This window comes from Megascapheus bottae, chromosome 12 (genome assembly GCF_031878675.1).
Source record: "Megascapheus bottae isolate mThoBot1 chromosome 12, mThoBot2.hap1, whole genome shotgun sequence".
Taxonomy (NCBI): domain Eukaryota; kingdom Metazoa; phylum Chordata; class Mammalia; order Rodentia; family Geomyidae; genus Megascapheus; species Megascapheus bottae.
In genome coordinates this window covers 9402403-9416016 of record NC_143520.1, presented here as the reverse complement: position 1 = coordinate 9416016, position 13614 = coordinate 9402403, and the positions used below count along the sequence as shown (strand labels likewise).

Below are 13614 nucleotides of genomic sequence, written 5' to 3'. Positions count from 1 at the left end.
GGAGCATATATATATATATATATGTATATAAAAACATGACCAAAAAGCAAGATGCTAGCACAATTAAATGGATTTAGAGTTAAAATGAATTTTAACTATTCACATCTGCTTGCAGTGTTATAAATGATGAAAACCTAGTGTTCATATCCTTTATAATAAAAATTTATTCTGCACTTTAATACAAAGGCTGTGTTGCATAAACAGAGGATTTAAAGCTGTGGCAGAGTGGCTGAATGAAAGGAAAATGGCAATCTTTCTGGCTCCAGTAGATGCCATTCCCTATCACACAATGTTTCCCACTCATAAATACATGACAAATACTTCCTCAATCATTTTTTACGAGCAGGGATGCACAGGGGGTAGTCAATGGCTAGCTTGAGGGAAAATAGGAACAGCAGGCGGCAGAAACTGTACAGAAAATGGCTATGTGGTAAATTCTCTTCTGGAACATCACTCAGTTACCCAGTCTTTGATCTTTCAGCTACAATTACACTAACTTCCACAAGCTCTAAACCCCTCCCCCAACACACATACCCAAACCTTAAACCAGATCATCATTATACAAAAAAAAAAAAAACACTACTAAAATTTGGTTTTATAAAATAGGATCTCTCTAGATTTACATTCTTGAAAATTAAAATTTGTTATTTAGACAAGAACTTATTTTCAACTGGCTATAACCATATCATCATCACAACTGGTCTCACAAAAAACATGGGGTGTCTGGCGACAGCTAAATCACAGACTGGCGTCTCCTAAGCAGTCTGTCTACCATTAGGGTCTGGGAAATGGTATTTACTATACAATTAGAGCCAGGGAGTTCTACCTGTAATCATCCAAATACAGGTGTGAGAAGCCCCTTTGGGCAAGGAAACTGACTCATCCCTATTCATGTAAACTTTGATGTCTGTATTGTTTCACCAGGCTAAGGAAATCTTTACCATTCATATTACTATGACAAGATTTACTATCTGAGGTCAAATAATAAATTTTTGAAGTTCCTTCCTAAAGGCAACAATTTTTAACACATTAATCACCAAATTTATAAGAATTTGAACAATACAGAACTCACTATTTTAAAGTTAATTATTTACTGGAGGACATTGACCAGTCTGAACTACATTTTTATGTTAAATTGATGCTTTCTAGAACATTACCAATAAAGAGGTTAAATTCTGCTTCCTATCAGAAACACAAAATGTCTTATAGTAATATCAACAGGGCATTTTTAGTTGCAGTAATTTCACAGAATTTATTCTAATGATTTATTGGAGTTAACCATCTGACATTAATTATTGTTTTGGCTTCCAGTCTATGAATGTTTATTTTTCAGTTTAAAGCCTTCTCACTCTTTGATATCATATGGAAATGAGAAATTTTAATGGAAAATTGAAACCATGTGCATCTAAGTACTTAATGAAGTACAGGGAGAAACCGACAATATATTTTAGGAGAATTCAGATATTCTGCTTTAGATAGTTTTGATTTGTTTCTATGACTCAACAGTATAAAATGCTGACAGTCCAGTGAAGCAAGTCAAAATGAATACTATGCCAAATGTGTACATGCCCATATGAACATCTGATATTTTAGAATTTTTAAGGACAGAAAACCAATCTGTACATTTTAGTTACATGTCACAAACAACAATATATGAATGTATTTTTTTGTCTTTTTACACTGATCTCTTGACATATTCAAAACAGTACCCAGACTTTTCTGCCCCGCCACCGCTAGCAGGGTTTGTTTTGCTTCATTTTGGCATTGGTCCTGGGGCTTGAATTCAGAACCTGGGCTTTATGCCTGAACTGTGCTCAAGGCAAACACCCTTACAAGCTGAACCACACTCCACTTCCAGCTTTTTATGGTGGCTAATTGAAGATAAGAATCTCATATACTTTCTTCAGATCTCAGCCTCCTGAGTAGCTAGGATTACAGGTGTGTGCCACCAGCACCAGCTACCCTTTTGTTTTAATGTATTCCATCTACATTTTAAAATTTGTGTCCAGCTACAACCCCACATGCACAGTTCTAAGTCATTTATAAGCAATGCAGCCTTTCTTAGCTTAAACAGTTTGATTGCTGCAAATACCTTTGTTTTCACTGTTACAGAAATAAAGAATAATGTCTAATTATTTAAGCTTTATATGCGCAATTCAAATTATTTTAAGTTCTCGGTGCAAATCAATTAGGACACTCATCTCTGAATTTAACAGGTAAAACCTTATCCATTCCAAACATTTGGTAATAAGGAAAATATTAAAATCAACATAGAAATAAGCATAATTACATATATGTAAATATGTACCTGGATAAATGTAGAGAGAAAAAACTTACCATTTGTTTTTCTTTCTAATGTAGTCTTTTTCAGAAAGATTAACCAAATAGACCATTGGTTTTGAAGTCAAAAATAAGTGTTTATTCAATACTTCAATCTAAAGTAGAAGATAAAGAATCCCTTTTAAAAGTTGACCAAATGAGGTAAAACATTGAGTAACCTGAACTTTATTTAAAAGAAGTAGGCATTTTCATTTGTATAATTCTTATCTCCAAAAGGATATTATTAAGAAAAAAAAACAATTCTGGGAATAAACAAATGATGAAAGAAATGAAGTTTAATTAAATGTAACAGTAAATATAAAATAATAACAAGTTTGTTCTCTAAGAGGTCACAACAAAGGCATGGTAAAAATTATATAAACTATCATAATAGAGGTTACGATATTTATAACTTACCTCTTTGTCATTCCAATCATGATAGAAACGAACAGGTTTCTTTTGATCTATAACCCAGGATTTGACTTTGCACATTATGTCCTACACATGATTGAGAAAAAAGTAAACACAAGCTAAATACTAAGTATTTAATTCTTAATACAAACATTTAAAACGCTGAAAATGATAATGTTTTAAAGGAAAGCAGAACTAAGCAATACAAATAATTATTTTCAGCATTTCATTAAAAAACAATTAAAATGCTAGCTAGACATAAAAACATAATATATAAAATGAGAATATCATAATTACTAACAATATGAAAAAATTCAAAATCATTCTATCACATCAAACACAAAATACAAGAAATTAATATTACCTGGTGATGCCATATATAAGACAAACATGCTATCGTTGGGGAGGGGATAGTATATTAGAGAGAGACTAAATTATATTTTTTCCTTAAAAAGAAAAAAAAAGCTAAATAGGTGAAATAGAGCCTATTATTGATGATCTACCATTTAAAATATTAAATGAACTGACCAAAACCTTTATTTCTTCTGGATTAATTTTTTTGCCAACACCTTCTCTCTGCCCACTTCTCCAGAGCTCCCCCCACCCCAACCTGCCAAAGCCTCCATTACACAATGGCAAGAGCCCTGCACCAGTGACCTCCAACCAGCTGCATTCACTTTCAGAACATCTCTCTCTGCTGGAAATCTAAAGGCCTTTTAGTTAGCAAGCTAGTGTGCATTCAGAAGGAGTAACTGCAGGAAGAGCCCAATGTGCTTTGTTTCTCTGGCCTTTCTTCACAGAAAGATTAATCATCTGTGAAATGGAAACGGCAAACAGCAAGTGACACAAACTGAACCCTTCAAGCCTTTCCTCATCAGTTTTGTGGTTCTGAATCTAAAAGCTGCGTGTGGCAAGGTTCTCCTTACAGGCAGGTGTTAATAAAAGGCTCTGGGGTCTGACAGGTCAAACTTAGCTCTTCCAGAAGAAGCACATTTGAGAGTCATCTAGGTTTTTGTTTTGGGGAGTTTTCCAGAGCTTTTTTTGGTTGACAATAATTTATGGAAAAAATATGCATTGCCCCAAATCTGTTGTAATCTACAATGGTCATTAGTACATTTCTTACATTTTCATAGATGTATTTTACTTTGTCGTAATCAGTTATCCTACAAATGTCCATTTGTATAAATTATTTCAATATTTAGGATACATTCCTTCCAAATCTTGCTGTTACTAACAGGAAAAATACAGAAAAAGCCCTATATCCTTAGATCTTGATTTGAAACCCTCCAGGAAAAGGACTTCCCACGGATTTTAACAAGGAAGGGGTAAGCTGAAAACTTTTAATGAAATCTAACATGTTCTGCTTAAGAATAATCACTTTTACTCTTCTATAACTGAATTTCACTCATAAATGTTTAAAAGTGGCTAATGTAACACCATTTCCTACAAGGAGAAGATCAAAGTGCTATATTACAAATGCATTATGATTAAAAAAGCCCTGTGCAGCCTTGCTATTAACTGTTCTTTAAACCCTAAAAGGCTTCCCATAGATCTCACTTGGCACTGCATATACAACCTTTGACAAGTAATGTAGACCATTTTTATTCATTGCCTAAAATTGTAGGCAATTATGTGCGTCACACTGGCCACCTGCAAATTCTGAATGCCTGCTGCAGTTGTCAGTGCAAAAAAACTAATGTCGGAGGGGATTAATCTAGGGGGAGAGAGTCCTCTTTAATGGCTCCAGCAGGTGAAATGGCCCAGCTGGTTACTATGATGAGTGGCCAGAACAGCTTATGTAGAGACACGCAACAAGATTATATAAAAGAAGAAAACAGAGGTACCATCTTATATTTGGTTCCATTAGGGTTTTTTCCCCAATTAAACAAAATCAATGAAAACCAATCAAAAAATGAGAAATTAAATTTTAATCATATGAAAAGTATTAAATACTTTTGTGACTATAAACATTTTTTACAAAACCAAAAGGCCTCAGTAAGTGCTGATCACTTAGTGAAGGAATGTCAGTATTTTTTCTTTCATTTTAAAGAACTAAATCACTACTTCAGTAAGAAATCTTATAACAAAAGCATTTGACATTATTTTTCCTTCCCAAACCAAGATATTAGACTATAAATTAGGAATGTTCCTATTCTAATTAGCAAATTAACTCATACTTACAGTTCTCAAACAGTATATTTTCTTAAGGTCACATTTAAATCTCTCTAGAAAAGTTGACAAATTATAACATCTGGAAGTACAATATTTTATACTTCATGCTTTCTTAATTATTCTTACAAAAGATTTAACAACTGAAAAAAAAAGACACCTTATATTTCCTAAAAGATTCCAGTTTTACTTAAGACAAACCAAACTAGACTGCAATCAGGTAAGATTATCTTTTACAAATGACTGATTCAGTTTTAGTGTATTATTTTTATTCCATACAGGAAAAATTAATTTGGGTTTTAATGAAAGTTAAGAGATGTTATAATTCTTCTTTGTAAAACTGAACAAATGAGAGAAAATTTTTATGCTTATTTAGAAATAATGTTGACCCAGGCTAACTGAATTGTTCCCCATGCTCATATACATAAACACATTCATTAAAAATGATGGTTAGAATAATAAAAGGTTGCAGTTGACTGAGTTGGTTAGCTAAAAAAATACAATTTACTTCCTTTAGCAAATGAGAAAAAATACAATGAATCTTTAATTCATTTAAAAGTTGGAATTCATATTTTATTATGTAGAAATACAGATGTAGGAGTATGAAATTGGGCTATTTAATAACTTTAAACAAATTATTCACTTTGAAGTCAATTATGTATGTATATACATAAATACATAGTAGTAAATGCAACATGTTTAGATTCAGGGAGTATGAACAAAGTGTCTAAATTCTGATTCAAATTCAGGTATAAGAGACTTAAAAGTTCATGTTCTAACACCATGATCTATTTGTCTTTTTTAAGGCTTTACTGACTTCCTTATTTAGGCAAGAAATCCTCCAGGTTACTTTTCAAACTTCTCAATTATCATTCAGGTCACCAGGAAGATTCAAATTCTTATTTTATTATATTCTTATATTACACAAATAGCAATAGTTCTCTTTGCATATAGTAACATAACAATCCAATCAGTCATTTACTAGATTTTTCTAAATTACTTACTACACTTCTTTATTCTTTCAGTCCTCATAAAAATTATTAACAAATGGGAAGTATCACCATGGCTCAAAGGGTAACACCTTGAGCTGAAGCGCTCAGGAACAACGCCCAGGCCAAGAGTTCAAGTCCGACAAAAAAAAATTATTAACAAATGATCTATAAATTATTTCAGGGTTCCTTGCTGCCCAATAGTATGTAAATTGTGTTTTTATATAATTTGAGGGAAGATAAGACATATTTTGCAAAGGTATGTATCTTCCATATATCTTTCAAAGGGATCTATGATCTCCAAATCTAAAAACTTGGTTGTTAGTGACCCCAACAGCCAAGTAAGTAAGTGCTTTAGGATCAATATAATTTTTTTTTTTTTTTTGCCAGTCCTGGGCTTGAGCTCAGGGCCTGAGAAACTGTCCTTGGACTTTCTCAAGGCTAGAGCTCTACCACTTGAGCCTCAGCACCACTTCCGGCTTTTTCTATATATGTGGTACCAAGGAATCGAACCCAGGTCTTCGTGCGTGCTAGGCAAGCACTTTAACCACTAGGCCAAACTCCCGGCCCAAGGATCAATATAATCTTAGCTCAAAGGTCAAGATACTGACTGAGAACCTGCACTTGAAATTTATCTATCCTGATTTTATTGTGTTAATAAAAAAATTCTACACATTATAATTTTAATACAATTCTGGTTAAAATAATAACAAAGAGGCTGGAGAACATTATAACATCATTTTTAAAACCATCACTACTGAAGGGTAAAAAAAAAATTTAGAAATCATTGCTGACTTTGCTTGGTTCATACCTATAATTCTAGCTATTCAGGAAGCTGACATCTGAAGATTGCAGTTTTAATCCAGCCCAGACAGGAAGGTCAGTGAGATTTATTTCCAATTAACCAACAAAAAGCCCAAGTATTAGAGTGAAAACCTTGAGTACAGGGGCCCAGGCCCTGAGTTTAAGCACCAGGACCAACACTTACCCACATACTCACACAAAAAAAATAAATAAAAATCTTATTACTCTATAGGCATAATGTTTTATTACTGATTAATACGTATCTATGATATACAAATCCTTAGCCTAATTTTGACTGTTCTAAAAATTAAGAGCCTGTGATTGTATATAGATTCCCTTCTTGAATACTTGTTTGTTAAACACGTCGTTTGAAATATGATGTAAAAAATCAATGTTAATAAATTCTTTAATAAAAAATAAAATAAAAAAAAGCAGTGACTGGTTCTAATACATATTTAAAATAAAGCATAAGCCAACACTAATTAGACTAGTATGATACTAGCTCAAGAAAGGTGTAGATTAGTCATAATTATGGGACACTAATACAACAGAACACTTATATACATCAAAACAGGATATCTGAATGCATTTGTACAGAATTTCTAATAGGGCAAGTTCAGAGCAATAGAATAATATGATTTTAGAAATTAATATACTAAAATAGAATCAAGGATAAAAATTACATAAGCATCTCAATAGATACAGAAAAAGCCTCTGATAAAACTTAACAACCTTTCAGAATAAATTGCAATATGTGTCAATAATGAACTCACTGAGAAAGAAATAAGCTTGTTTCTGTAAAATTGGGTTAACTGAGATTGACCACAGTGATTTCTAAGACTCAATAAAAAAAATATGTAAAGCAACTAACACAGTTCTAAACACATAGTAAATACTATAATATTTATGACAGAAAGCATAATGAGATTGCATTTGTTCTGAAACTACATAGTACATATAAATAGATACACTAAGCTGGGTGCTGGTGGTTCACACCTATAATCCTAACTACTCAGGAGGCTGAGACCTAAGGATCATGGTTCAAAGCCAGCCTGGGCACTTAAGAGTGTGAAACTCTAATCTCCAATTAGCCACCAGAAAATTGGAAGTAGTGCTATTGGCTCAATGTGGTAGAGAAATAGCTTTCAGTTGAAGAGCTCAGGGACAGCAGCCAGGACCCACAACCAAAAAAAAAAAAAAAAAAAGATACACTAACACTGAAACTAGATAGATATCACATCAAATTATTAACACAATAATTTCTAGGTTAGATTACAAAAAGTGTTTTCTTCTTTAAAAAAATTGTAATTCTGGTATTCTGGGGTTAGTTTTGCTTTTGTTTTTAGTTTGGGGCTCTATCAAAATATCTCTCAAAGTAGGATGTTGCATGATTCTATTTTTAAACTTCACTATTATTATTTTTTTTTGCCAGTCCTGGGGCCTGAACTCGGGTCCTGGCACTGCCCCTCAGCTTCTTTTGCTCAAGGCTAACACTCTACTACTTCTACCACAGCTCCACTTCAAGCTTTTTTAAAAAATTTATTGGACAGAAGACTCTCACACGTTCATGCACAGGCTGGCATCAAATCACAATCCTCAGATCTCAGCCTACTGAGTAGCTAGGATTAGCCAATAGTGCTCAGCTATTTTTAAACTTTTAAACCAATAAACACAACTATTATAATAGGAAAAAAATAAAGTTATATTCATGAGAGGGAAAGGGCAAGGCTTCATGTCTCCTTTACCTACTATTTGTAATCCTAAAATTTGATGGCCAAATGAATATAGCAGTTTATAATGGTGATTAACTATTATTCTGTAGTAATTATAACTTACAAGCCTAACACTTCCCTTTAGGCAAACCAGCCATGTTAAACTTTTTCATGCTGATGAGGTGGATATAAAACACCAACGATGCACCCCGACTAAAAGAAATCAGAGTAAAAGCTTCTAGTTCAAAGTAGTCTTGCTGCAAGTTTACAAATATAGATTACTCTAACTCCGACAATTACCCTTTAAATAGCCTCAAATAAGGAAAAGCAAAACTCAACTTTCTTTAATAAACTATCTCCACAGTACAGTCTAATTTTGGATATCTCTGAACCAAAGTGTCAAGCATTTGTTATTCTATTGGATATTCTGGTTTGACAAGGCCCGATTACTAGTCCATGACTACCATCTTTCTACATCTTTCAATGACTGGGGCTCCCAGATAGACAAGAAAAGATAGACAATAAAAATGACTAAGGCAATGAGTAGTAAATAAAACTCTACAGGACTGTGAGTGTATATGTGGGAATGTGGTAGCTCCCATGAGTTGCAACAATGGGTTAATTCTAGTAAAGACCAGGGCAGAATCTACATTGACAGTTCTGGATTTTCAGTTATATAACTGAAGTAGGCAATGAGAAGGAAGTTTTAATGTAATAGTGCTCCTGGCATCTAGTATTAACTGCCAAACAGAATAATTTACTCTGTCAATACTAGAGCTCAGACTAGCGCTCTACCATTTGAACCACAGCTCCACTTGCAGCTTTTTGGGTTAACTGGAGTCTCACAGACTTTTCTGCCTGTGCTGGCTTCAACCATAATCCTCAAATCTCAGCCTAGCACAAGCTAACCCAAACTTGAGAAGTTTGGGTCTTAGCCTCCCAGTAAATCATTTTTTTTTTGCATTTTTTATTGTAATTAGTAAAAGGGTTACATGATATTTGCCAGATAGAAGGTGCATTAATTAACATACATTGATACCCTTTCACATGTCTTGGTACCCATTTCCCTCCCCCTCCCAGTAAATCTTGATATATGACTTGTAAATCTTGATATATGACTAGAATATCAAGTCCTCTAACTTTAAACCTATCTTGATTGTTCTTGGACCATTCCCTTTCCATGTAAATTTATAATCATGTCAATTTCTACAAAACTCAAGCTGCTAGGGTGTGAATTTAAATATACTGAAATCATGCATGAATTTCAGAGAGACAACTTTTAAAAGATAAATTACCAGTCTTCTCATCTAAAACCACAGTGTAACACACTCATTAATCTATTTCCCCCGGTGGTGGTGATTGTTCCCAGAGCTTCATGCAGGCCAGGTAGGAGCTTCCATTAATGTTTTAGAATTCCTGGGTAAAAATTCCGTTAGATTTATTCTTAGATATTTGGTTTAAGAAAATTCTACTGCAAATGGCATCTTTTTTTTTTTCTTTTTCTCTCTCTTTTTTTTTGTCAATAATGGGGCTTGAACTCTGGGCCTGGGTACTATCCCTGCACTCTTCAGCTCAAGGCTACCACCCTACCACTAGAGCCACAGTCCCGCTTCCCATTTTCTAATGGTTAATTGGAGATAAGAGTCGCTCATTCTTTAGTGCCCGGGCTGGCTTTGAATCATGTTTTTCAGATCTCAGAATCCTGAGTAGATAGGATTACAGGCACGAACCACCACATCTGGCTAACATATGGCATCTTTGATAAAAACAACATTTTTCCATTTTGGATTACAAAATGTAAACCATTTTTATATTGATTTGTGCACTACAACCCACATGACTTCATTTATTAATTCCAATAATTTATATCCCAGATCCAGTCAGGTTTTTAAAGTATAAAATCATATAATCTAGAAATAATATTTTAATTTCTTCCTCTTCACTCATCATTTCTTTCTTTCTTACTTTTTTTCTTTCTTTCTCTCCTTTTTTTTCTTTTGGTGGGTCGTGGGGCTTGTACTAGGCCTAGAAGCTGTCCCTGAGCTCTTCAGCTCACGGCTACCGCCCTATGGTTGAGCCAAGCCCCACTTCCCATTTTCTGGATGTTAACTGGCGATAAGAGTCTCAGGTCCTTTTGTGCCCAGGCTGGTTCTGAACCTTGATCCTAAGATCTCAGCCTCCAAAGCAGCTAGAATTACAGGTATGAGCCCCCCCACCCCCGGCTTCACTCATCATTTCTTATCTATTTTATTGTATTGACTAAAAATTCAAGTAGGAGAGCAAAAAAGCCATGCTAGTAATCACCCTTGCTTTGTTTCCAATAAAAGGAAAATTTTTCCTCTTTCATGATTAAGTATAAATGTTTATATAGATATCCATATGTATGCATATATATATGCATATAGACTTACTTTTTACAGATATCTTTTCTCAGACTATTTCTAGTTAACAGGTTATTTAACATACATACACAAACACACCTCAATAAATATTACATTTTCCCCAAATGTATAGAGGTGATATAATTTCCTTTATTCTTTTATTTACATTGATTATTTTTAATATGTCAAACCTACTTTTCATCCTTAGCATTTCTGACAAGCCATAATACCATTAATATGTGTTGCCAGATCCAGATTGCTAGTACTTTATTTAGGAATGTATAACCATGTCCATAAAATATATGCCTTTTTTTTTTCTTTTATATTTCTTTCTTACAAGATTTCTTTTTTTTTTTGCCAGTCCTGGGCTTGAGCTCAGGGCCTGAGCACTGTCCTTGGACTTTCTCAAGGCTAGAGCTCTACCACTTGAGCCTCAGCACCACTTCCGGCTTTTTCTATATATGTGGTACCAAGGAATCGAACCCGGGTCTTCGTGCATGCTAGGGGAGCACTTTAACCACTAGGCCAAATTCCCGGCCCTCTTACAAGATTTCTTGTATAGTTCAGTGGTATGTTTACCAAGTATACTTGGTAATCAGCAACATAAAAAACAATCCCCCAACCAAAACTCAAGTAGAAGTTTGTCTGCTTTCTATTGTACAGAACAGCTTTGTGAAACCTACTTAACTTATAGCAAAGTCACATGAGTCAGCGGTTTTCACAGTAATTTGACCACACCACTCTTTATATTTGCCCTTCCCTTTCCCACTAGTATGAACAAACACCCTGCTTTACATTGCTGTCATTCATTTTTTAATTGTATGCTATTAATCAAAAGTTTTCATCGTGATGTATCACATACACATGTACAGGTATTTTATTTGGCTTACTCTCTTTCGCCCATCAAAGATTTCAGGAAGTTTTGTTTTACTATCTTAGTTCAGAGATACAATGTACTTTGATATTATTCACTAATATTCAATATCACAAACTGTTCCATAGTTACAAACATTATATATCTATACTATACACATGTATGGTGAGTATATTATGATCTTGTGTGTTTAACATGTTTATCTTTTAGGTCTAGCATTCATGAGAGAAACTGCCACTTTTGTCATTGTGAACATGGCTTACTTCATTTAACAACCAGTTCTATCAGCTAGGTGCGGTGGTGGCTCATACCCATAATCTTAGCTACTCAGGAGGCTGAGGATCAAGGTTCAAAGCCAGCCAGGGCACAGTAGGATCTGAGACTCTATCTCCAATTACCCTCTAGAAAATGGGAAGTGGGGCTTGGCTCAGGGCAGGGTGGTAGCCGTGAGCTGAAGATGAAGAGCTCAGGGACAGCACCCAGGCTGAGTTCAAGCCCCATGACCCACCAAAAAAACACCACACACACACACACACACACACACACACACACACACACACACACACACACACAGAGTTCTATTCATTTCCCTGCAAAAGATATAATTTCATATGGTCAAACAGTATTCCATCTGTATGTACATTACATTTTCTCAATCCATTCATCAGCTGTAGGGCACCTAGACTATTTTCATATCTAGGCTATTAGGATAAGTGACTCTTATGTCAAGTTACCCACAAAAAAGCTGGAAGTAGACCTATGGTTCAAGTAGTAGAATGCTAGCCTTGAGCAAAAACATCACAGGAACAGTGCCCAGATCCTGAGGTGCACACATGCAAACACACATACATATATGCGAGCATGCACTCATGTACATGCACACACACACACACACACACACACACACATGCTCCATACTTATATACATAATGGATGCTTTAGTGATATATACATACCAACAGTATACGTAGGTTTGTGTATATGTATTGGATTTATGATCAGAGACATGGTTAATTTTGATAAATGTTTCACTTCTACTTGAAAAGATAGATGTACTGTTCTGTGTGTCAATAGTCTTAAAAGAATTATTAGAAGATTGTTATGACTTTAGATTTTGGTTTATTTGTCTTTTAGGTCTGTCACTTCTCACTTTATATATTTTAAGCTTATCATTAGACATAATTAGACATCATTAGACATTTGTTTTGTTTTAATAACAAAACAAAACAAAAATTCAATCTACATCTTTTGTCTCTATTTTTCTTAAAAAGCTAATTGGACTGACAATGTGGCTCAGTGGTAGGAAGCTTGCTTAGCATGCTTAAGGGCCTGGTTTGAGTCTTGGCAACACTTACACATCAAATTCAGATAACAAAAATTTAATCATTTTAAGGTTATTTAGCAGTAAAGCTTTTTACTAACTCACCACTTCTATCCAGTTATGCAACTACCACCTCTATCAAGTTTCAAAACATTTCTATCACTTCAAAATAAAACTTTACTTCTTAACTATTTCTCCTCCATTTCCTTCCCAAACATTGGGAACTATCAATCCATACTTTTGACTTAGTACATTTACCTATCTTGGTATTCCTCATACATTGAACCATACAACCATGGACCTTGTGTTTTTCACTCCTTTAACAAAGCCCTTATCCTGAGTTTACATGCATACACATACAAAATCATGAGAGGCTTCAGAGGCTTTGCCAAAGCCATCATTCGACTTCTAATCCTATAGAACTACAAATGTTTAAATTTCTAAAGATTCTTCAAACAATCCAGTATTATTAACTATAACAGTCCTTGGAAGCTCTACACCTGGCTGAGAGTAAAAGTGTTTCATCCTTACTTTACATTGCAAGATACACTGTAAAAAGTACTGCTTACATTAGAATGTTTCAACCTTACTCTTATGTTTATGCCAGATTATATATAACCCCAGAGTTTTTTTC

At 34.3% G+C, this 13614-nt stretch overlaps 1 protein-coding gene across 2 annotated transcripts in view; it reads right to left on the bottom strand.

Annotated features, from left to right (window-relative positions):
• Ola1 (Obg like ATPase 1) overlaps positions 1–13614 on the bottom strand; it is a 121126-nt gene that overhangs the window by 36534 nt on the left and 70978 nt on the right. For both annotated transcript variants that reach the window (XM_090342617.1, XM_090342616.1), the window contains exons 6-7: positions 2737–2817; positions 2338–2435 (exon numbers count right to left, since the gene is read on the bottom strand). In XM_090342617.1, the coding sequence (XP_090198743.1) occupies positions 2338–2435; positions 2737–2817 (179 nt within the window). The remainder of the gene's footprint in view (positions 1–2337; positions 2436–2736; positions 2818–13614) is intronic.